General features: G+C 46.2%; 1 protein-coding gene across 1 annotated transcript; it reads right to left on the bottom strand.

Moving 5' to 3' along the window:
• Positions 1-424: 424 nt before the first annotated feature.
• Positions 425-25,107, bottom strand: PAFAH2 (platelet activating factor acetylhydrolase 2). The gene is made up of 11 exons (XM_016216431.2): positions 25,015-25,107; positions 23,436-23,576; positions 22,351-22,504; positions 21,459-21,555; positions 16,772-16,840; positions 16,008-16,149; positions 14,872-14,985; positions 11,178-11,269; positions 9,563-9,733; positions 7,686-7,840; positions 425-3,765 (listed from the first exon to the last, which is right to left on the bottom strand). The coding sequence occupies exons 1-11, from the start codon at positions 25,102-25,104 to the stop codon at positions 3,671-3,673; spliced, it is 1,320 nt and encodes a 439-aa protein (XP_016071917.2). The 5' UTR covers positions 25,105-25,107; the 3' UTR covers positions 425-3,670.
• Between the last annotated feature and the right edge of the window lie 322 nt (positions 25,108-25,429).

The following is a 25,429-nucleotide window of genomic DNA, read 5'->3' on the forward strand; positions in this document are numbered from 1 at the left end:
GGCATGTAAAGCACTGAGCACAGTCCCTGACACGCAATCGGGGCGACATCAGTGCTGGTTTTTACCGCGATTATCATTACTGTCGTCATCATCGTCATCGTCATCATTTGCCACACAGCTATGGGCAGGGAAACTTGGCCTTTGCATCTGGCTGTGATGGGACAAAAAGTAAGCTTCCTAATAAGGACTGGATCCCAAGTACAGACTATGGCCTCTCCTGTCCCTCTGTCACTTTGCAGGCCCAGGGGTAAGTGGTGTCCCAGAAGAAAAAGGGGGCAGATGAAGGTCCCCACATGGCCAACACATGAAATTAGAGTCCATCAATTGAGGAAGGGCAAGGGGGCAGCTGTGTCAGGACACACACCAGAAAAGGGGTTGGGGTCTGTGTTGGGGGCATAGTGAAAACCCATCCAGCCTGAGCCTGATGTTTCCAGGAAGTGGGAGGGATGAGGAATCTCATTCCATCCAGTACTGACTCCTCCCTTCCTGACTGACAGCACCATTCCCCCCACTCAGAAACTTCACAATATACCACTAGGAGGCGCCCGTGAGTACAGTGCTATAATGGGATGGAAACAAGATGCAAAAGAAACCCAAGACAGATTTGCTCCTGGAAAAGATGCACTAGAATGAGGTTTATCAGCACATGACAATTAACATGCAGGGTTATCTTGCTTATCTAAAGGCCATTTATCTGGTATCCTTGAGTCCCTGGAAGCTAACCAAAAGCCAAGGCAAAGGACCAAAAGCCTTTCTGAGCAGTCAAAGAATTCTATGCACTAAAGGCAGTGCTTTTTAGTTGCAGGAGGGTCTCTAAAGCCCTCTCTCAGTAACTACCTAGCCTTACTTCAGACAGTTGAAATAATATAGCTGATCAGAAGTAATAAATCTAAAGTGAACAGGGAGAGCTGTTAGGGGCTGGCACATCAAAGTCAATGAAGATTAATGGCTGCTGCCTGATCACAGGGAGACAACCCAGACTATGAAATGCAATCAGACTAAGAGGACAGCTGCTGGGAGTCATGTAGTGTAGATGCAAAGAGCTCGCCATATCTTCATAGGCCAGAGGGTGGCAGTGCTCTGTCATTAGGCCTGGTCACAGAAATTTTGGCTCTCTTGGGATGCTATGGGATGTTAGGTATGGCCAGATGACTTGCCTGGGCCAATGACACGTGGATGGAAATAATGAGTGTCACTTCTGGGAAGAAAGCTTCACCATCTCTCTTCCAATACCAGACCGTGGCAACTCCGCCAGCCTGAGTCCCCAAGTGAGGATAAAAATGACACAGAGCAGAGCCTCCAGCTGACCCACAGAGGAGAAGTAGCATGGGCAAGAAATAAACTTTTGCTGCGTTTGGGGGTTGCTTGCTACTACCATATGACCTAGTTTATCCTGACTGAAACATCCTCAAAAGTTAAATGAAGTCAGTTCACATTAAGCAGTGTGTGCATTATTTTTTTGGTAAATTGCCATTCAAAACAGTCAATGTTATGTTTTGCGGCTTAAAGGATAATTTTTTGATTATAGGGAAAATTCACCTGTTCTAATGTTGCTGGATAAATATGTCATTGCTAGAATATAAAATGAATAGAGGAGAGATAGATCCAGTTTCCAAACAACTTCTTTCTCTAGGGAGGCCCCAGTCGTTACAAAATATACCTGTATCATGTATGGGTCTAAGGTAGAGAGAAGGTGGGTCTCATGTGCTAAAGCTGCCAGAACCTTGGCATCTGCAGAACCAGTTCAGGCACACGGGGTGGCATCTACTGCTTCTGTGAGTGCTGAGGGGCTCTCGGTCCCCAGCAGGGGTCGGAAGGTCCTATTATACATCTGTCTGCACTCCCATGGAAGGGAATCCACCATGTTGTTCAGTAAGCCAACAACTTCAGAATACAGTCTTTTTAAGCATATAAGGAACATTTACAAAATTGACCTCCTACTGGGCTAACAAGCAAGTTTCAGAATTAAAATCATATGGGTTATTTTCTCTGACCAAAAGCAATTAAGCTAGAAAACAACAGCTATAGGATAAATGGAAAAATCTTGTCTATTTGGAAAGTAGGAGGCATACTTTTAAATAATCCATACGCACATACATCCTCTCACTTAATTCTCCTATCATAATGCAGATCCCCATCTTAGAAATGCAGGAACCAAGACTGGAAAGAGAACATAATTTGCTCAAATTTAACCAGCCAGTCATGGTGAAACCAGGACTCAAAATCAGCCTATAGAACTCTAGAGCCCAGGGCTTTAATGAGATTCTCTTTACGCTACGTCTCATTGGAATTCATAGATCCTCCCAAGGTTCACAGCCTCCATGCATCTGATGTTTCACCTCTTAGAACAACTGCTGAGAGGTGGGAGACCCGGTCCCAGCCTGTGATGGTGGCACTGACCTTGGACCTACTGAGTAGAGATGCTTTTGCCTTTTGTTCTGGCCTCCTCTGGGGTCCCCTCTTGAACTGAGGTAAGAAGTCTAGAATAGCAGAGAGGGGTGCTTCAGGTTGGTCTTCCCACAGAGCTTGGAACTAGATTACCCTGGAAGACCTCCTTCCCTTTTAAAGTTTTTTTCCTTGTGGGCAAAAGTGGTAAGCGAACAGAGAAAGACAGAAGGGAAAGTGACTTCCAGATGGCTCTCCATCTTGCTCTCATGCAGATTAAGTAAAGAATATTCCAACATATCATTAGGCAAACATGAGTATTAATATAATTCATATTTTAAGTGGAACAGAATACAAATTCAACGTATATCCTGACTTAAATTTGGGGCTAGGGCTTCAGAGTCAAAAAACAGACAACTTACAGCACCCTGATTCTGAGCAAGCTGGAGGCTCAAAATACCTGAGGTAAGAGGCAGGGCTGAAGTGTTCCTAACGTGTCCTGGAGTAGTCTCCTGAACCCGAGCTGACCAAACCAGCTCCCTTTTGTGGCAAGGGCCTGTTCAAATGCTACTTAACACTGTTATTCTACCGTCTCCAACTCAACCTACTTGTGTCAAGATACATGTTTAGCAAAACTCCAAAATATCCAGAGCTTCTGGGCTTAGCTTCTGTCCCTATGCTCTGAGGACAATGCTGTCTGACCTCCTCATGGGCTCACAAGGATAACTTAGTCCTGAGTGCCCAGTACTGTTTCATGCATAAAGAAGGCTTAAAAGAAACAGAAAATCTGACAGTGGTCCATATCCTAGAAAGTTACCTAATTTGCTGAGAACTCACCAAGTAGCCCCGGAGAGGAGGAAGGCTGAGAGGTATGAAGAGAGAGAGCCAGGTTGGGCTAAAGGTCCTGAAGGCAGGAATTTTCACTCCACCCTTCGGCTTCATTTCTTCCACTGCAGGAGCCACACTGGCCCAAGGTGGGGGAGTAGGCTTAGGGCTTGGGTGTTCCCCAGCCCCACCCCACTGCTCCTTCCCTACACCATCAGGGCTCAGGGCCCAGAAAGTCAATGTGCTGATCAGTAAGTGATCCAAGTCCTACCATGAATTTAAGATCAACAAGTCCAAGATCAAATTACCCAGTTACCCATTCAGCAGTGTGATCATATCCTTTTGATCTGTGAAGGGCCATGTCGACCACTTCCTGACAGGAGGTTATGGGCAGACCCCAAATTAGAATTCAGCTCAGCTTCTCTCCCATTTGTGACCTTTTACAAATGGCCAGTTGTGTCTAAAGGCTAGATAGATGGTGTGGGGCCCCTGGGGTGAGCGATGGTCCAATGCCTTCAATGAGGTTGTTCCATTGGTCATAGTTCTCTTTCAGGTCTGAAAACAAAACAAAACAGGACGGTTAGGTAAATCACTGTAAGGTTAGATCAAAGAGTACCTACCATAGACTTAGTGGGGCATCCTAGAGAGAAGAGTACCTGGGACACTAAAAGGACTGGTTGTGATGGTGACAGCAGTAATGGTAACTATTATTCATTCAGTCCCTTTATAAAGATGCTTCATAAAAGACTTGCTTACTCCACAATAACTCAATAATGATAATAGTAACAAAAAGTAACATTTATTGACGAATAATTCATTGTAGGAACTGTGCTGAACATGCACTGTTTGATTTAATTTTCACAATATCCCTATGAGTTGAGTATGGTTATTAGCCTTACTTTATAGTTGAGGACACTGGGGCTCGATGAAGCTATCTGATTTGTCCAGTGTCATTACAGCTGGTAAATGACAAGAGACAGAATTCACACCTTGGTCAGAAGGGTGAGAAAATGGAAAGCCTACTTCCAGGCTCAGGGATGGTGCTGAGCAAGAAAAGGTCCTTCACAAGCCAGCCAGCGAATGCAACCCCAGGCACCTCAGTGAAGTGCAGGAGTAGGGCGGCAACATCATGAAACAGTGTTAACTCTGGGTATGATTCAAGAGAAGGTCCTGGGGTCATGGGAAGATGGTACATGGTAAGAAGAGTCAAAAAGGGCTCACGGCTCAGGCTGAGGGAGTAGGGCACAGCTGAGCTGGCAAATGATGACCTTGTTCAAAACAAACAAAACCTGGGACAGAAGGCAGGGACCATTCTCCTTCATCTTTGGATCGCGGTGCCCTGCAAAGAACCTGGGGTGGAATAGGTCCTCAACAAGTGAGTGCTACTTATTCATTAATTCAAAAAATACTGGGCACACCCATGATGTGTCACAGTCCATTCTTGGCTCCAAAAAATCCATCCACAAACAAATAGGAATCCTCATCCCCATAGAGCTCACAATCTAGTAGGCAGAAATAACAATAAACATAATAAATTACATAGGATATGAAAAGGAGGTAAGTGCTATGCGGGGGAAAAAGAGCCAGATAAGAGAAGCAGCGGTGGTGGCCAAGGGATGGGGGTGAGGGGAGGTAGGGAAGGTACAATGTTTTAAAAAGGCTGGTCAGGGTGGGCCTCACTGGGAAGGTGAGACCTGAGCAAAGACTTGAAGGAGGTGGGAGTGAGCCATGGGATTATACAGGAAGAATGTTCGAGGTGGTGGCAAGAACACTACAAAGGCTTGAAGCCAGACTGTGCCTGGAGTGTTGGAGGCTTGTGCGGCGAGAGTGAAGCAGGCCAGGGGAGAGGAGCAGGAGCGGTCAGGAGAGGCTGACTGGAGGACCAGTCATCTGTCCTAGCAGGATAATGGACGCTGGCTTTGACTCTCGGAGAAAGGGGGAGTCACTGGAGGATTCTGAGCAGAGGAGTGACAAGATCTGACTTACTTTCTAACAGGATCCCTCTGGCTGTACTATTAAGACTGTGTGGAGCAGCACAGGTGGCAGGAGACCAGTTAGGAAGCTAATACAGTAATTTTAATTTAGGTGAGAGATGACTTGCACAGGATGGTAGTTGTGGGGTGTCAGCAAGTGATCAGATTCCACACATATTTTGAAGGTAGAGCCGATAGGACTTTCTGAGAGACTGGATGGGAGGTGAAAGAGAAGAGACTTGAATGAGGACTTTGGCTTGAGTAACTAGAAGGATGGAGTGACTATTAGTTGAGAAGGGAAAGACCGCAATGGAAACTTTTGTTTGTCATGTTTATTAGATGTTGAGTAGTGGGTTATATAAGTCTGATGTTCATGGGAGAGATCAAACTGGAGATATAAACTGGGACTTGCCAGCCTAGAGATGGCTCTAAAGCCATGAGACTAGATGACATTAGGACATACAGATAGAGAAGAGGTCCAAGCACTGAGCCCTGAAAGCTGCGAAGCAGACAGAGGAGGAGCTGACACAGAGACAGGCGGAAATCAGTGTGGTGTCCTGGCAGGATGGCATCATCGGCTCTGTCAGAAGCTGCTGAGGGTTCCACTGGGATGAGGAATGAGAACTGGCCACTGGCTTTAGCACCGTGAAAGTCACTAGCAACCCCGACAAAAGCAGTTTTCATGAAGAGTTGGGATGCAAAAGCCTGACTGGAATGGGTTTAACAGATATGAACCCCGATCAGTGTGGCTCATGTGGCTCTGTTGGTTGAGTGTCATCGCATGCACCGAGGGTGCCGGTTCAATTCCTAGTCAGGGCACATGCCTTGGTAGGGGGTGCGCAGGAGGCAGCCAATCGATGTTTCCCCCTTTCTTTCTCTCCCCCCCAAAAATCAATAAAAACTCATTTTTAAAAAGAAAGCAATAATGGGAAGAGAAGAATCAGAAAACGTACAGACAGACATTCTTTGGAGTTGTTTTGCTGTTAGGAGAAACGGAAACAGCGTGGTAACTGATGGGGTCAAGAGAGAGTTGTTTTTTAAAGATATCTTTATTGATTTCAGGAAGAGGAAGTGAGAGGGAGAGAGAGAGATAGAAACATCAATGATGAGAGAGTCGTCTCGTCATTGTTGGGCTGCCTCCTGCAGGCCCCCGACTGGGGATCGAGCCCACAACCCGGGCATGTGCCCTGACTGGGAATCGAACCACAATCTCCTGGATCCTAGGTCGATGCTTAGCCACTGAACCATGCCCAGCTAGGCAAGAGAAAGATTTTTTAAGAGAAATTTCAGCCCAGCCAGCCATGGCTTGGCGGTTGAGCGTCGACCTGGGATCTAGGTGATCGGGGTTCGATTCCCGGTCGGGGCGCATGCCCAGGTTGCGGGCTCAATTCCTGGTCAGGTGTGTGCAGGAGGCAGCCGATCAATGACGACTCTCTCATCATTGATGTTTCTATCTCTCTCTTTCCCTCTCCTTTCCTCTCTCTGAAATCAATAAAGATACATTAAAAAAAAAAAAAGAGAAATTTCAGCCTGAAATGAACGAGTAGAGAGGGGAAAATTGATAATCTGAGGTAAAGAGAAAAGAATTGCTGGCACAACCACCTCGAGCAGGCCAAAAGGGATGAAGTCTAGTGTGCAGGTGGAGGGGCTGCCTTAGTTAGGGAACTGAGCAGGAAACGTTAGTCACCAGACAGAAGGCGGAGTGTATGCACGCAGGTGGGTCGATGGGGTATTGGGTGGATGGGGGGCAAAGTGAATCCGCAGAGGGACAAGAAAGGGGAGGAGGTGTTGGAGGTTTGAAGAGAAAGGAGAATGAATAGGTGGAGGCAGGAGCTGTGTGTAGTTATCACAAAAGAAGCACCAATCTTCTCAGTGGAAGACAATACCCTGGTGTCAGTCGAATATGTGCTCTCGGGTATTTTTCAGCAGTGGTAAGAGGTTCAGATCAACCACCGACCACCTATTTTAGTTCCCCATTGACAAGGTACTGTGGCCACCAAAAAGCTTTTCTCTCTTTGCAAAGCTAATCAACCCAAGCAGAGAGCCTGTGCCTTTTTTCAGACTCTGTCTTATCTCTCATCGCTTAGATACTTCAAGACCCTACTATCTGGGCTCTCTGCCTCTCACCCTGCCCTGTCTCACCCATCCTCCAGATGCTGCCAGACTGCAAATACAAGTCTAATCATGATATCCCCCTGCTTAGAACCCAAGGACTCTCTCAGCTTATGGGTGAAAATCCAAACTTATTTCAGCAAATACATGGGCTTCTAGATCTGGTTTCTGCTCATTTCTCTACCTTCAGCTTCCAACAATTCACCATCCTGAGATACACTAAACACAGTTTCTCAAAACTGACCAGGCCCACACAAGCCCTGGCGCCTCCTATCTAGAAGACCCCTGCCCCTTCCCTGCCTGTTGAACCCTAATCATCAGTATAGACCACTGTGCATGGAAATCTAAGAGACCCCACGACCGCCCCACAAGCCCCAGTTCTGTGCTTACCAAGGTGCTTCTGCAGGAAGGCCAACATGGCCCGCACCACAATCTCCTGGCCTTCGTAGGGGTCCAAGCTCCCACGGGTCTGAGTGGAGAAGAGCTTACCAAGCCAATTCCCAGACACAAAGGCAAAGTCAGTCTGACTCCGGTGAACAGAACCACTAGAGGAAAAGAAAAACAAGAAAGTGGTAGGGGTCTGAGGCGAGGGCACACAAATATTTGTGAAGCACCTACTATGTGCTAGGTACTTTATGTGCATTGTTTCATTTTCACAATAATGGAAGTCTGTGCCCTTATAAGGGAAGCATCTTTGACAGAATCAGGAGAGAATGATCTGCCCAAGGTCACACAGCTAGTAAGGGACAGAGTTAGGATTTGAACACAGGTGTGCTTGGCTTCAGAGCTGCCTCAGCTCCTGGACCACAATGCCTGACAGCGCAGGGAAAAGGCTGAGTTAGCTGGAGTGGGGAGAGGGGCAAGGGGCAATGCCTGCAGCACCTGCCATCCCTGTTGTTATAAACCATAGCACCACGGCTTTTACCTGGTGACTTCTGAACAGTCACAAAACCTATCAGCTCGTCTTCAGAACTGACTAGAAAGTAAACAGGAAGAAGGAATTTAAGGGAGGGTGAGTGCTTGTAAAAGAGGGTTTTGGGATTAGAATTTAAGTCCTCTGATATCAAATACATTTAATACAAAGGTGAACTTCTCACTAGGCTCATTTTGGGCTAAATTACTTATGACTAAAATTACTAGTCAGGTCAATGAGGGAAGGAAAATCTAAATGCTAAACTTTTCTATCGCGCAAAAAAAGCCCCGACTTTAAAAAAATGTATTTTTTAAGGCACATGAAAAGGCATAAAGAATAATATAATGGATAGTTGAGTATCCAGCACTCAGTAAGAATGAATACACTACCAGTGTTAAATCGCAGTGTTCCCATTCCTACTGCTCTTACCTCCATTTCCTCCAGGGGTCACAAGGATCCTGAATCTGGCCTGGGGAAACTTCCAGCCAGTCTTCTGTTGCCAAGAAATCAAGATGAAAGGGAGGGGCTGGCCCCGTGGAGGAGAGCCAGGGGCCAAGATAAGCAAGGGAAGAAGCTGCTGATACTGGGCGGATTCCTAGCCTCCCAGGCCTGTGGGTTTGGCATCTCAACTACCTGAGTGATTCCAAAGGTCTGTGGCGTGCAGTTACCTGTTTTGTGAAACGGGGCCTGGAGCCCTTGAAGCATGTGTGTTGTTAGGCTCAAGCGCAGGACAGGAGCAAGTCAGAGACCTGTCAGAGAGCCTTCAGCCTGCACCTGGAGCCCCAGGCCACTTCCAATGCGTGGTATGTTTCTTAAAATTACTCAAAAAGTTTCTGTGAAAGAATGGCTTCTGAAAGAAAACTACTTGATAGTGCTGGTGATGGAAGTGAAGCAAATGTGGTTTCTCTTAGCTGGAATATAGATGGCTCCCAGAAGCTGTCTGAATTTAGACAGTCATAAAGGTCTCTAAAAATCTACCTTCTGAATGTCACCTACCATATCCACATTCTTCAAAAGACCCAATAAAATCCCTAAATGAGGCAAGAGATCTCTGGAGCCCACCCAGACCTGCACTTCTTCCTCCACAACACACAATCCCACGGTACACTTTTCCCAGAAAGGAGCAGAGAAACCCTGTCACAGAGTCATATAGGCTAGTGAAGAAATCATGGTAGGTGGAACTAAGTGAAGAACAGATATGAAATTCTAAAAAAAATAAGATTTTGAAATTCAGGAAGTATCCAGGTGTCCCATTAATAGGCAGAGCGTCTGGATAATCTCAAAGTAATTGAAGGAGCCATAGCTGGCTAGAAAATGGAGAGGACACTAGGGTCGTGACCTTGGGGTTACTCACAGGACAGTTATGATCCTGGACTGCTCATGCTGGGCACACATCTTCCTCATCAAGTTGATGCTCTCCACTGTCTGGAATTTCTCAGTATTGATGAAGAATACTGGGCCTCGGGCCCTTGGGTAAAAGTCACGTTCCAGAGGAAACATCCAGGCATCCAGAGCCACAGCACACCTGAAACAGGGCCAGACATTTGGAACTGCCGCGCAGAAACAGTAAGGGCAGCGGGGAAAGGGGTAGAGATCCTCCTTCAGTGGGGTGAAGGTTCAGAAAGCCAAGGAGGTACCAGAGTCCACACCCTTCTGTTAGGATCTTGGATAGAGACTACTTTCACCTGGCACCAGAGATCCTTCTAGATTTTAAACTCACTGAGAGCAAGGACCAGACCTTCCTTCCTCTGGATATATTCTCAGGCAGCTGACTTCAGTTACATGGAACGACACTTCATTCATTTAATCATTCATTCAACATTCATTGAGTACTGATGATGTGCGAAGCCCTGTGCCCTAGATACAGGGATAAATGGCACAGTTCTTGCTCTCAAGGAGCTTCCCAGTTGAGGAAGGGAGGCAGAACAGAAAAGGTAACAAAATACAGCTTAGCACCCTGATTGCAAAAGGTGAGCCCAGAGAGTACACGGCAGGGGAGGCCAGGGAAAGCCTCCTTGGTGCCACAACTCAAAGATCTAGCCAGTCTGTCAAGTAGTAATCAAGCAGTAACCAAGGGCAAAACTAAGGCCCTAGGATAGGACACCCTCACCTCCACCCCCAATGCTTCTCCAGGCTTCTCCATCTAGGTTAAGGATGAACTTCATTCAGATGGTAGATCCACAAATGAAAAACCTTGATTCCTCTCCTTCCTTCCTCTCATACATCACACAGTTCTGAAAATTCTAAAACACATTCAGACTCCATTCACTTCTCTCCATCCCACTACCTCCATCCTAATGCAAACCCATCATCTCACCTAGACTCTGAAATAGCCTCCCTCTAACTAGCCTCCTGGCTTTCAGTCTTGTCCTGCTACAATCCACTCTTCACGCCGTAGCCAGCAGGATCTTTATTAAATGTAAACAAGATTTTTTTCTCTGCTTAAAATTCTTCATTGGTTTCCCATGAAATTTAGAATAAAATCCAACTTCCTCACTCTGGCCAAAGGCCCTGTGATCCATCTAACCCGTTTATCTCTCTGATCGTGTCCTTAATCTCTTCCCCTTCAGTCACTATGCTCCTCCCACACTGACACAGCAAGCTTCCTTCCACCTCAGGGCCTTTGCATTCCCTGTCCCCTCTGCCCAGAATGATCTTCCCTTAGACCTTTATATGGCTGGTTTAGTCTTGGCTTATCTCACTTTCTCAAAAAAGCCTCCAGATACTCTAGCATGTCAGCCTATTTTATTTTCTTCATTGCACTTTTTGCTGGGGATTCGGTTACCTGTTAGCTTGTTTACTAGTATGTTTCCTTCCACAAATTCCATGAAATCAGAGACTTTATTTTCTTGTTCACCACAGAATCCCCACCCCCAAAATAGTGCCTAGCACATAATACTTGTATAACAAATATTTGGTGAATGGATGAATGGTGTGTGGACCTTAAGCAGCATCACCGGGAAACTCACCGAAATTGGGTCTCCTTTGCCAAAGCCAGAATAGCTGTGGCCCCTCCAAATGAATGTCCCATTACAGCCACGCAGCTCATGTCGATGCTGCCCTGAGGAAAGCAGAGAGCTTAGCCAAGTCAGAAACTGAGAGTTCTTTTAGGAATCCTTCAGGGGCACGAGGGAGAAACAGCGAGACAATGATGCAGAAGCACAATTCAGCAGGTGAGCCTCCCCACCCCTGCCCCCACATTAAAGAACCTGCCCCTGCTGGAGAGCAGCAATCCCTGGATTGAACAGCCTTCTACAGGCAGGAATTCTAAAAACCATGTTTTTCATCTTTATTTTTGGCATCTTACCACCTACAATACTTGGACTACAGTAGACATTCAAATATCTATGAGTAAGTGAATAGATAAAAGTTATGGGATTTCAATCTGACCTATCAGTCTAAGGGCACATTAAGAATAAGAACTCTCTGCATCCTCTAGATCTGTCTTAAAACTGGTCCAGTGGGATGACACATGCACCAAGTCAAGGACAGAGTGGGGAGCTCCGGCTCCCCGTCCACTTTGAAATGAAGCAAGGCCTGCTTGCAGAGAAACAACTCAGGTTCTGCTTCCTCCGGATCTGCCCTGACTTTTATCCAACAGAGTGAGTTGCTTGCTCAAGCAGGCCCTGCTCGAATCTGTTTCTAGCTGTTTCTAGAAGCCTTCAGGGCATAGTTATATAAAGAACCACTGCAGCTGTCAGCTAAGGGGCTTGGGAAATCTCTGTAGGCTCTGCTGCCCAGTCTCAGCCCTGACCCCTTGGTCTCCCCAATTCCAAGGCTTTGTATTTAAATTCTCCTTTGCTCAGCACCTCCAGATCAGCAACTTGGCTGGTGACTGCTCAGGTATTCGTATTGCTTAATATAACTCTAAAATCAGGAATATATAGAGAAGTCTCCTCCCACATTCCCTTTCCACATAGTTGCCATTCCCTGCACCCAAACAGGTAAGTTTCTCAGGTATCTTCGCAGAACTTACTGATACATATATGGGTAAGCATGAATATATACTTCCTCCCTTTTACACAAAGGATATTGTATCTTACCTTTTTGCATAATAATGTTAGTACATAAAGAGCTTCCTTATCTTTTTTGTACAGCTACATTTGATTTCACCATGGTACAGAGAGCTAGTGATCACCAAATCTTCCTGGACGCGTCGCTAGACTCTGTTTCCCAGCAGTTATATGTGGCCTTGTGACTCAGTTCTAGCCAACAGAATGTGAGTGAAAGTGAAATCTCTACTTCCAGGCCTGGTCCATACAAACTCTTTCGTACAAACTTCCAAGTCCTTTCCCTGGCTTAATGTACACAGTGAAGCTGGGTTTCATAAGTGGAAGAGGGTAGAGCTATAAGACAAAAGGAACCTAGATCCCTGGGCACCCATTTTTGGACTTTATGAGGGAGAGAAATAAATTTCTATTGTGTTAAGCCATCCCTGGGCACCCATTTTTGGACTTTATGTGGGAGAGAAATAAATTTCTATTGTGTTAAGCCACTGACATTTGGGGTTTATGTGTTACAGCAATGAGCATTACCCAAATGAATATACCCATTGTTCCATAACCTATTAAACCAGTTCCCTTATTAGTGAACATTTAGGATACTATCACTCTTCTGCCATTACAAACAACACTGGAATGAATAACATTGTACATATATCATGTTGCATGTGTGCAGGTATCTGCAGAATAAATTTCCAGAACTGGAATTGCTAGGTCAACAAAGATGTGCATTTGTACCGTTATAATAGCTATTGCCCAACTGCCCCGCATGGGGCAAGCTGTACTCTCACAGGCAATGCAGGGAGTATCTACTTCCCCACAGCTTTGCCAACAGAATGAATAAACAAGTCTCAGACCTTACTCAATCCAATAGGCGAAAATTTACGTAGCCTTTTTTATTCTGTATTTCTCCTAAAGGCTACCTCTTAACTAATCCAACTATACCGTGGCCTGCCATTGCCCAGTGCCTGTCTCAGGCTCACAGGCATGCAGGCCCAGGCTTCAGCACCTGGAGCCCCGCTTACCTGGTGGGGGTTGACAAAGCACACCAGACCCCAGGTTCTGCCTTACCTACTGGCCATCTAGGCAGGTGCCTCTCGCTGGAAGACTACCAGAGCCTTTAAAAGATATTTTCTAAAGAGGCTTTGGGGCACACAGCACAGTCTTTGAGGGTCCAAAAGTCCCAATTTAAATTTTTTTTTAAAAATATATCTTTATTGCCCGGCCAGGCGTGGCTCAGCGGTTGAGCGTCGACCTGGGATCCAGGCGATCGGGGTTCGATTCCCAGTCAGGGCACATGCCCGGGTTGCGGGCTCGATCAATGACTCTCTCATCATTGGTGTTTCTATCTCTCCCTCTCCCTCTCCTTTCCTCTCTCTGAAATCAATAAAGATATATTTTTTAAAAATAAATAAAAATGAAAAATAAATATATCTTTATTGATTTCAGAGAAAGGAAAGGAGATGGAGAGAGATAGAAACATTAATGATGAGAATCATTGATTGGCTGCAGCCCGCAACCCGGGCATGTGCCCTGACTGGTAATCGAACCCCGATCGCCTGGATCGTAGGTTGATGCTCAACCGCTCAGCCACGCCCGGCCGGGCCCAATTTAAATTTTAACTCTACCACTTACTTAGCTGTATAACGTTGGAAGAGAAACTCTTTGATTTCTGGTTTCTTTCTATGTGAAGAGATAACAGTGCTTACTGCATATATTTGTGTGAGCTGCTCTCACATAGTAAGTACTCATAAAGCAGTAATTCTTATTTTATATATATTTGCTAAGTGTAGAAAAACGCCACAGAACAGCTTGTAGTAAATAACACTAGTTTTTCATATATGTGTGTCTATGTGTGTTCATTTTAAAAGAACTGGAATTTTAAAAGGACAAACATTACCATGTCAAAAAAAAGTATTTGTTTATTTTTTCTTTATGCTTTTGTGTGATTTCTTAGTTCTCTAAAGACCCTGAACTACTTTTGAAATCAGGGGGGAAAAGACTGGGTTGGGGAGGAAAATGTACCTAATAGGCACCAAGCTGCCAGGGCAGCTTCTATCCTCTTGGGGATTTTTGTGGTTCCCTCAAAGAAAGGAATTAGTCTGCCTGGAACATAGGTGGTTTTGCTGCCGGACAGCCCTTCCTCTGGGGAAGGGACCATCTCTCCCTCATCACTGTGGTCCTGTGGGGCTGTGAGAAGTGGGTGTGTAACCTAGGCAGGCGAATCAGATCACCCTATCTCTCTGGCACAGTGATTGGCCCAGAGGGGCATGCGACCCAAGCAGGGCCATAGCCTTCCCCAGATTAGTGGAAGCTAACAGTCTCTTTTCCTTTTAAATCTGGACTTGAGCTGACATGCAGGGTTGGGCAACCAGCAACTATCTTTCTTGCCTAATGGAGAGATTCTGGTGAGAATGAAGCCTTCATACACGGGATGGAACTGAGACAGAAGGAAGAGGAGTGCCAGAGCTTGATGGCAACATTTAAGACACTGGATCTAACTACACTGGCTCAAAGAGAGCCTGCCTTTGGTCTTCCTACTTCCTTGAGCCAATACAGTCTCTTTTGGTTTAAGCTAGTAAGTTAGGTAGGTTCCTGTTCTGTATAACCAAGAAAGTCCTGATGAACACATGAGCTCAGGTCATACTAGTTACTCTCATACCTTCAAGGTCTTCAGGTCCAACCCATCAGGCAAGATGTTGAGGACAGTCTTCCCTGCAGTGGCCTCTTGCAGGATCCTCAACACCCGTATGCACTCGTTTACCCGCTGATGCACCTGCAAGAGACAGGCCCAGTGGGAGCTGGAACACCGCACAAACCATCCGGCGAGAAACTCACTCCCCTACAGAGCCCAGGAGGAATGCAGGGTAGTCTGCTTGCCCACATCTCAGCAAGCACTGTGGGCCCCACATGCCGAGAAGGGCTCACTCAGCTCCTCAGCAGCTCATGTAAGCGTCACCTAGCGGTACAATGGAGTCGGACCTGCTGTTCACACTCTACCTACCTACCCAGGGGGTTGTCAGGAGAACCAAATAAGACAACGTATATGAAAGTGTTTTGAAAACAAAAGGAAACAAGGGTGCTCTTATTATTGGCCCAGTACTGGATTCTTCTTGCTCATTTATTGCCCACATCTACTGTTTTCCTCTGCTTAGCACTTACGAGCTCCACTTCTGTTAACCCTGCCTTGGAAGATTGCCCCCTCACCCTGCAAAAAAAAAAATCTAACAATGTATTTCTGATGGGAACTTCCCACTTTGGTACTTCTCCCCAGCCCAGGAGTCTCTCTCCAGGATTTTTCACTGCAGCTTGGGGCAGGGGTGGGGGGACTGGGGGAGCAACCTCAAAACAGTCCCATTCTCTCAGATGGTGAGGTCAAACATATGCAAGCTCAGAGCTGTCAAGAACTGTGGTTCTAACTTCATAAAGTAGGCCAGTTTGCAAATGAGACCAACTGGCAGAGGACACAGGGATGAGAGTGAAATACAAGTCTTAAAAAAAAAAAGAAAAAGAGAAACAAGTCCTGCTGACATTTGCGTCTGGTTCCAGTGGTCTTGCCCTTCCTACAGGTCTGCTTACATAAGCTGATCGATTATTTTTGTCCAGCAAGCTTAAATTGGGTTTCTGTCACTTGCAATTATATGGAGTCTTGATTAATACCCTACTTCTCCCTACTGATGTGGCAAGCTCAGACTCACCAAGACACAGACTTCAAGAGAGAAGATAAGTCTTCTTAGTGAATGCAGTATGGGGAGAACCGGCTTATTAATTCTTTTTCCCCAACTGGCACAAGCCTACCTGGCAATTCCGAACATGAAATTCCTTCTCCCCTTCCTTAACTGGGCGGTAGGGAATCCATTCCTCCTCCAGCGACTCATGAGAGGGCTGGTTCTCTTCTGGGGCCTGCTTGCAGAAACAGGTGGTCGCAGCTGACCCATCTCTGAAATACACATGCCACCAGAGAGAAACTAGAAGATACTCTTGAGCTTATTTCTCCCCTTTACCAAATCTTCCTTTTCAGTCAAGACATTCTGGATCATCCTTTGTCCAATAGGGACAAAAATCTGGGGACATGCATAGGAGAGTAGAAAAAAACATGGATTTTGGAAACTGACCAGGCGTGAACCCAAACTCAGCTGTGTCACTTTCAGCAAGTTACTTAACATCCTTGAACCTTGGCTTCCTCACATTTAAAATGGATATGAGCCCAGCCGGGCGTAGCTCAGCAGTTGAGCGTCGACCTAGGATCCAGGAGATAGTGGTTCGATTCCCAGTCGGGGCACATGCCCGGGTTGCGGGCTCAATCCCCGGTTGGAGGCATGCGGGAGGCAGCTGGTTGATGACGACTCTCTCATCACTGATGTTTCTGTCTGTCTGTCTGTCTCTCTCTCTCCCCCTTCCTCTCTCTGAAATCAATGAAGACACATTTTAAAAAATTAATTAATTAAAATAAAAAAGGATATGATACTTGCCTGGTGGTTGTGAGGATTAGGGACTAGCCTATATCCTAGCCCACTGCAGACACCCAATCCACGATAGATCACTGTGACTGTCATCCTCACCTGTGCTCTACCACAGCCACCACAAAGCCACGGGAGGCCAGCTCCATGCAGAAGGCTGAATATAGTGTCCTGGAAATTCAGGAAGGAACGGAGAAAAGTGATCAGAAAAATGGCCCACCCTTAGCCCCCATTCTAACCATTCTCTGCTAGTGACCATCTCAAAAGACTGAATGAAGTAAGTTTGTAGCTGCCCTTCTCAAGGTGCTTTCTCCAGCCAGAACATCCCTGCTCTCACCAAGGCTCCACGTGTCCTCCTCTAGGAAGTACGGGCAAATCAACCTACGGTGTTTTCCAACCCTGTACGCTGACTCTCATCTCCACATACACACACACCACCCCCAACCCCACAACACAGTTTGGCTACTTCAACAATTGCATTTTTACTGTTATATTGTATGTCTCCCAAATTAGTGGGTGAGCACCTTGAGGACAGGGACTCCGGCTATTTCTTTAATATGCAAATATGCACCTGTGATTTAGCACGTGAAGTTTTTGTCTCTCCTCCAACTTTACAGAAAAAAAAGGAATATGGCCTGGCTGGTGTGGCTCAGAGGTTGAGCATCAACCAATGAACCAGGAGATCGGGAGATCAGGGCTGAATTCCCGATCAGGGCACATGCCCAGGTTGTGGGTTCGATCCGCAGCAGGGGGCGCGCAGCAGGCAGCCGATCACTGAGTCTCTCTCATCATTGATGTTTCTATCTCTCTCTCCCTCTCCCTTCCTCTCTCTGAAATCAATAAAAACATATTGGGGGGAAAAAAGAGGAATATGGCAGACACTGCTAACTGCCCACTCCAAACGCCTTTTCCCCTCCCTCCTAAATAAAAGAATCTGATTTTCAGCTAAAGACACTGTCATCACATCAAAACAAGACATTTCCCAGCCTCCTCTGCAGCCAGGTTTGCCTGTGTGATTAAGCTCTAGCCCAGCAACAGAAGCACACTACTACCTTCAGTAACATAAAATTTTCTAGTAGATATATTTTTAAAAGTGAAAAGAAACAGGTGGAATTAATTTTAATAATATATTTAACCCAATGTAGCCAAACATGATCACTTCAAAAACAATCAAAATTTTTAAAAATAATGTAGTATTTCATCACTTTTTTTCCAATATGAGTCTTTGAAATCCAGTGTGTATTTCTTCTTTCTTTTTTTTTTTAATCCTTACCTGAGGATACTTTTTCCATTGCTTTTCAGAGAGTGTGGAAGGGAGGGAGAGAGGAAGGGAGGGAGGAAGGTGAGGAGAGAGAGAGAAACATCGATGTGAGAGAGACACATCAATTGGTTGCCTCTCGCACGTGCCCTGATCGGGGCCGGGGTTCAAGCCTGCAACAGAAGTACGTGCCCTTGGCCAGAATTGAACCTGGGAACCTACAGTTTGAGGGCTGATGCTCTAACCACTGAGCCAAACCAGCTAGGGCTCCAGTGTGTATGTCATATTTACAGCATATCTCAGTGTGGACCAGCCAAATCTCAAATGTTCAATAGCCACATGTAGGCTAGAAGCTACTATAATGGACAGAGCAGCTCTAGCAATGGGATGTAAGCAGTTGTGTTATAGAGAACTTTCAGGAAATCTCCTTAAAAAGGAAAGTGGTCCCTTCCTATTGCCTGGAAAGTGCACATAATGGCTACAGCTAAAACAGCCACCCCAGTCACGAGATATCCTTAGAAATGGAAGCCACCATGATGGCAGAGCAAGATTACAAAGGAAGTCTGCTTTTATAACTTCGCAGAAATACCGTATCAGCTCTGTCTACTTCTAGCTTTCTTTTATCTGTGAAAGAAATCAGTGTTGCTTAGGTGACTATTATTTGGGGGTTTTCTATTAAATACAAGTTCTCCAAATCCTAACTAATTCAGGGAGGTCAGTTTCTTTCTTTTTTTTTTTTTTTAATATATCTTTATTGCCCGGCCGGGCGTGGCTCTGCGATTGAGCGTCGACCTAGGATCCAGGCGATCCGGGTTCGATTCCCAGTCAGAGCACATGCCCGGGTTGCGGGCTCGATCAATGAGTCTCTCATCATTGATGTTTCAATCTCTCCCTCTCCCTTCCTTTCTCTGAAATTGATAAAGATATATATATAAATATTTTAAATATATCTTTATTGATTTCAGAGAGAGGAAAGGAGAAGGAGAGATAGAAACATCAGTGATGAGTCATGGATCGGCTGCCTCCTGCACACTCCCGACTGGGGATGGAGCCCGCTACCCGGGCATGTCCCCTGACTGGGAATCGAACCTCGATCTCCTGGATCCTAGGCTGATGCTCAACCGCTGAGCCACACCTGGCCGCGCAGGTCAGTTTCTTAAGTTTCTTTTTCTCCTGGGAGACATGAACTGGACATAAGAGCCAGAGAGATTTCGATTCCTTTCTAGTTCACACTGTGTAACCTTGGGCAAATAAGCCTTTCAGAGCCTGCCTGCTCCTCTATAAAATATGCAGCCCCTCTACCTCCCCCAAAGGACTGTGTGGAAACCAAAGGAGATAATGACGCATTGCAAACGGTTAGGTGGTGTTTAAATGCACACACCCTTCCCTGGGGTGGGAAGCCATAAGTCTATGATCCATGGGAAGGAATTCAGAGCCTGAATTAACCTCAGAAACCGTGAAAGGAAACCACATCCCTTTTACTCCACTTTTCTTGGAATTTTGCTCTGGTTAATGAATAGTATTTATAACTGGCTCACCCAGGTCTATTGAGGTGTGAAGTTGCAATACAGGTGCTTACACCAAAAATACCACTCTCCAAAGTCATGTGCTCACCTGCGGTCTATATAAAATGCCTGTGAACTTAGGAGAGAAGGTTTCAGCTTCTTTTCTCCACTAGGCTGTCCTTCCAAGGGCAGGCACTCTTATCTTACACGCTACTAAGCACCCAACCCCAGCATAGGGCCTGGCACATAGCAGACACTAAATTTATTGAGTAAGAAAGCAAAGTTGAAAACCATCTACTCGTGTTTCTACCCTCATCTCGGGTCAACTCTCCGCTTCCTGCCATGGCTACAGTTACATGAGTCCATGTTCAGGCTCCTCTAGTGGCTGGAGTTCCTTGTTCTGTTTACCTCTGTATGTCTCACCTTCCTCTCATGCCAAGAGGCTGGCACAGAGCAGGTGCTCAACAGATATTTTCTGAATGAATGAGAACCCAAAAAAACATAGCCCTTGTATTTATTCAATAAATATTTATTGGGAAACAACTACTATCCAGGTACTGCTCTAGGCCCTGGGAGAGAGAAGACAGACATGTCTCTGTCTTAATGGAGTTTATGAACTAGTAGGAAAGACTGGCACTAAAGAATAATCATAGACAGTTAATCTGTTACAATTATGGTGAGTACTGAGATGTATATGTTTTCTTATAAAAGCACACTACTGGAAAACTTAAACTAACACAATGCAGGAGTCAGGATGGATGGCCCTAACTAAGTGACATACAAACTAAGACCTTGAAGGTAATCTGGAATTAGCTAGGCAAAAGAGGGGGAAGGCGAAGAAAGAAGAAAGAAAGCGTATATTCCAGGCAAAGGGAACAGCCACAAAGCACGGCACAGAGGAAAACCCTGAGGCAGAAAATAGCACAGCGAAAGAAGGTCAGTTTGTCTGGAGAGCTGGAGTGGGGCAAGGAGCAAGAAATGAGGCTGGAAACTGTCTAGGACCTGCCTCCAGGTAAGGCCATGAAAAGAGCTGAATTAAGTTCAAAGGGCTATTAAAAACATTTAAGTAGAAAAGTTCCCTCATTCATTCAATAAATATTTACTGAGCACCTACTATATGCCAGCCACTGTTCTAGATGCTGGAATAAGATCATATTTGGTATTAAAATAGACCCCCCCAGCTATACAGTATACAGTGGTTTGGGGGTTAGGGAGGCAAAAATAGACGGCTTTGAGATGCACAAGATTCTGGGACATAAACTAGACTTACACGTTCATGAATGAACACAGAAAACATTCACAAGTTTAAGTAGAAACATACGTACTACAGTTATTAAGCTAAATAACACACCAAGGTGTAGAAATCAGAATTTATGGAAAGAATTCTGACTTGACACTTACAAAACTTAGGCCAGAGTCTCTGAAGTCTGGTAAAAGAGATCTTACAGTTCACCAGCCCATGTTCCTCCAGGTGGAAACGAAAACTGAGTGTGTGTGCCCCTACTAGGTCAGTCTCACCGAATCCTCACAAACTGCCCTGTGGGAGCAGCATCCCCATCCGACAGGCGCCGAGCCTAGGCGCGGAGTTCAACTGCCCAGGCTCACACAGCACAGGCGCCATGGTCGGGGCCTGCGGGGAGGCTGCGAGCTCCTCGGGGGCAGGAAGTGAGTCTGTCACTCGCTGCTGTGTCCGCACAGTCATCACACACGTGGGATACATGACTCTGGCTATAAAGCTCAAGCTCCTTCTAATACGCCTGTGCTGCTATGTAGGAAGAAAGCCAAAAGTGTTGACTTGTATAAATGCTGGAACCTGAGAAGCGAAGGATGTGAGGGCTGCTGAGAGGCTCCCGGGTGTGAGGAGCTTGGGAAAGGCCTTCAGGAGAAGGTGGACCCAGTGCTATGGAATGAGGCAGCAGGCAGGTACGGCAGCCGGTGGAAATGTCTCCTTGCCCTTTGAGAGTAAGACTCAGCAGCTGTCACCAGGCAAGGAATATGACAAGGTCGAAGAGAAAAAAGCTCTTACCTGAAGGCTCCCAGGCCATGGGAGAAGATGATTAAGGGGTATCCAGAGTCCTTTGTCTTAAAGGGGCCATTCCAGCTGACAGGCAGGCGATAAGACCCTAACAGAAACAAGGGCTATAGAATCTCTGGCTGCCCCAAAACTGTAATCCCAAGGGCAGCCTGGGCACAGGCATGTGTGGGAACACACGTCCCTCCTTTTTGGAGGACCACCATCTACCACTGAGCAGCCCAGGACAACCAATCATCTTTTCTTTCCCCCTTTTTTCCCTAAAAAGCATGAACACAGTAGAAAATGGGACGATACATCCAAATGGGAAGTACTGAACAAGCAAGGGGTAAATCCCTGAGATGCCAGGGCAGTGGGTATTGTTCTTAAAGGTGGCGTCTTTGGAGGGAGTGGATGATTCAATGTGACCCTACCCAGAAGAGGAGAGAGCTGGAAGGAAAACCGCAGGAGACAGTATGCTTTCTGGCAGTTAAGAATGTTTCCTTGATCTACACAGCTCGCACGGAGTGGGAATTACACACCAAATAAATGAGGGCTAGCCACCATTGATGGAATGCATTCTGTCCCAAACACTGCACTAGAGGCTTTGCATACATCCCAAACTAGAAACCTGCAAAGGCAGGTATTCAGGCAGGTTCCATAACTTGCCCAAGCCCTACAGCTAGTAAATTATGAAGTCTGGATACAAATCCAGGACAACCTAACTCTATGATAAAAGTTCTTACCATATAATTCTCTCCCAACTCTCCACACTGTGCTAGCTAATGGATGCCCCACTACAAAAGAGCGAGGCAATGCAAGCTGCAAGGTACGTGTCTACCTGGGGACCTCCTAGGAACATAACCAAGAAGTTGTGGAAACCTCTAGGGGTGAGGCCAGCTCTTACCCACAGCCAGGTTGAAGAGCAACCCCCCCCAGCGCTTATTAAACTGCAGGTAATCGGCCAGGCCCATGCAGTACTCGTAGCGGGGAATCCACAGGGGCTGCTCCGTGGTCTCCTCTGCCTCCTGGCAGGGGTAGAAGAGTCGAAAGAAGCTCCCCTGTAAGAAAGAAGAGAGCAGCTCCTCACAGCAAGAGGCCCCAGCACTGCTAGGTTTCCCAAAAGACACGCTCAGCAGGTGTTTGGGGCACCAAAATGGGAAAATTTTAGCTTCAATTCATATACTTGAATTTTGCATTCAGAAAATCCAGAAAGAAGCAATTTTATTTTTAGAATACACATAGGGCTTACGTTATTTCAAATAGCCAACTGTATTTTGTATTACATCTGGGGGGCACCAAAATATTTTCAGTACTTGGGACACTGAAAGATTTAAACCTGGCAGAGCTCAGGCCTGGAGGAACCCCAGGAGTGAGAGGTTAGCGCTCATGCTGAATGGGGTGGCATCGATGGGTCACCTCCAGACTGGCTCCTGGGAAGCAGCAGCACACTCCTTTTACACAGGAGTAGGTAAGAGAGGGGAGTCCAAGGGCCAGCAGAGAAGAACCGAGGAAGTGATGGAGGAAAAGTGTGGAACCAAAGCAGGAGGGAAAAACAAGTGAAGGCAGGAGAGGAAAAAGAAACTGTCTTCCCATCCAGGTTGGGAGTCACATGCCAATAGCACATGGTCCACTGCTCTTCCTCTTGGACACTCACATTATTGTGAGATCAAAAACCTTTCCAGGATCATGCATCTGCTCTCAAGATGGAAGAAAGGATCTGAAAGCTGCCTTTGAAGCCAGAGCCCCTTTCTTCTAGCTGGAAAAAGAACCCACCATCTCTATTGAGAGGTTCCTAATTGGAAGGAGGAAGGGAAAGGTCAGGGAAGAGGGATCCAGGAGCTCTATAGCCAAATCCAGACCAGCTCTAACTCAGTTTCCCCCACCTGGAATTACACCACCAGACTGGCTATCCATAAGTCCCAGTGCACTTATCCACAAGTGCAGGCAGAAGCAGTGCAGATGTGCAGGGATGGAGGTGTAGACACTTACCTGGGGACTCCAGCCCTCCATCACATCCCCGCAGCCCACGGGGTGGGGCCCTGTGACAGGTGGAAAGCCCACGGACTGGTTGACCCCCATCTCATCACCAGTTGAATCGGACAATGACTTGGGCAGTGCTGATCTTGATAGCTGGAGGGGAGAACGCAGAACAGCCACTTGCTGGTTCCCTCTTAGCTTCCTGTTGCACGTGTTATCTGCCACCCCGCCCGCCCCTCCTTATCACCCCAGCCTCCCTGCCAGTGTGACTCATTCAACCTTCCACATCATCTGCTTTGCTACACTGCCTGTGCCAAGGTTTAGGGGTGATTTTTTTGTTGTTGGGGGGAGGAGGGGAGAAGACTTCTGTGAAGAGCCGAGATCGCTTCCATGCTCCTCAAAACCCACTAATAAGTGTTTACTTTGGGCCCAGCACAGCAGTAACTGCTGCAGAAAATATAGCAGACCTTGTCCTCATGAGGCAAAGAATAATAACTCCTTAGATCTATTATTCACTGTGTCAGCACTGAACTAAGATCTTTACATATACTATATCATTTCATTTGCTCAACAAATTTCTGAAGAAGGTACTTAATTATTAAGACCCTGTTTTAGAGACGAGGAAACTAAGGTAGAGAGAGGCTGAATAACTGTCCCAAGTCACACTGCTTACAGGTGGTAAAACCCAGGGCTGCCTAATCCAGACCTGAGCTCTTAACCCTTACTGATCCTGTTCATGTTACACAGTTGATCCTTGAACATGGATTTAAACTGCATGGGTCCACTTACACATGGATATTTTTCAATAAATGGACAGTCGGCCCTCCATTTCTCTTGAGCTTCGTATCCTCAGATTCAACCAACCACAGATCAAAAACAGCATTTTCTATCTGTGCTTGGGAATCCTCAGATGCAGAGGGCCAACTGTACGCATTGTTTTATGCCATTTTATATGAGAAACTTGAGCATCTGTGGATCTTGGTGTCCATGGGGGAAGGGAGGGCGGCCCTGGAACCAATCCCCTGCAGATACTGAGGCACAACTGTAGCTGAGTTTTTGGGAGTCAAAAGTTAAGCATGGATTTTCGACTGCGTGAGAGGTTGGTACCCCTAACCCTCCACATTGCTCAAAGGCCAACTGTATAATTACAAAATCAATGACCTAAACTATTGACTATAGAAGTGGCACTTATGCTGGGCCTTGAAATATGAGGAAGACATAGAGGCAAGGAAGAAAAAGGGAAGCATTTCTAGACAGGACATAATATAAGAGCAGAACAGGGCAGAGATAGGAAAGAGTATGACAGAGTAGCAGCTCCAACAGGAGCCTTCAACGTGGAAGCTGTGCATGCTTCTGACTAGAAAACATTCCTGTCACTTGGCTGCTTCCTACACGGGGCCAATGCCATTGCTCCCTACCCCTCTTCATTCTCACCAGCACCAGCACCACCATCAGTACACTTACTCTGTGCCAGGAACTACACTGAGTGCTTTACATGAATTATTTAACTGAATCCTTTCAACAATCCTGAGATATTTACTGTTCTCTTACAGAAGAGGAAAATGATGCGTGAGAAAGTCAGGTAATTTACCCAAGAACATACAGCTAGCAGAGCCAGAGTGTGATCGTGGGCAACACGGCTGTAACTGTGGAGAGCATCGTCGAACTCCTCAGTAGCCATTCTGTCTTGCCCTCTTACACAGCAGCTTTGTGATCTGGTTGTGGCTGACCCATCCCTAACCTCAGAGCTGGGCCTTAATTGACCTGAGCCAATCAGTCCTTGGTATCCCTTGGTCAGTACTCCGATGAAGAGTGGATACGTGGCATAGGTTGGTGCAGTCAGAGGAGAGCCCAGGGCACTGTCTTGATGGTGGAGGGTGGAAAAGCTCTTGTTTTGAACTAGAGTGAAAATGCAGAAATGAAGCCCTGAGCTTCACTGTTGCAGCCACTTTGCTACCTTGAGGATGAAGCTACCTGCAGAGGACGGCAGAGCTAACAGAATCAGA

This window comes from Miniopterus natalensis, chromosome 9 (assembly GCF_054644295.1).
Source record: "Miniopterus natalensis isolate mMinNat1 chromosome 9, mMinNat1.hap1, whole genome shotgun sequence".
Taxonomy (NCBI): domain Eukaryota; kingdom Metazoa; phylum Chordata; class Mammalia; order Chiroptera; family Miniopteridae; genus Miniopterus; species Miniopterus natalensis.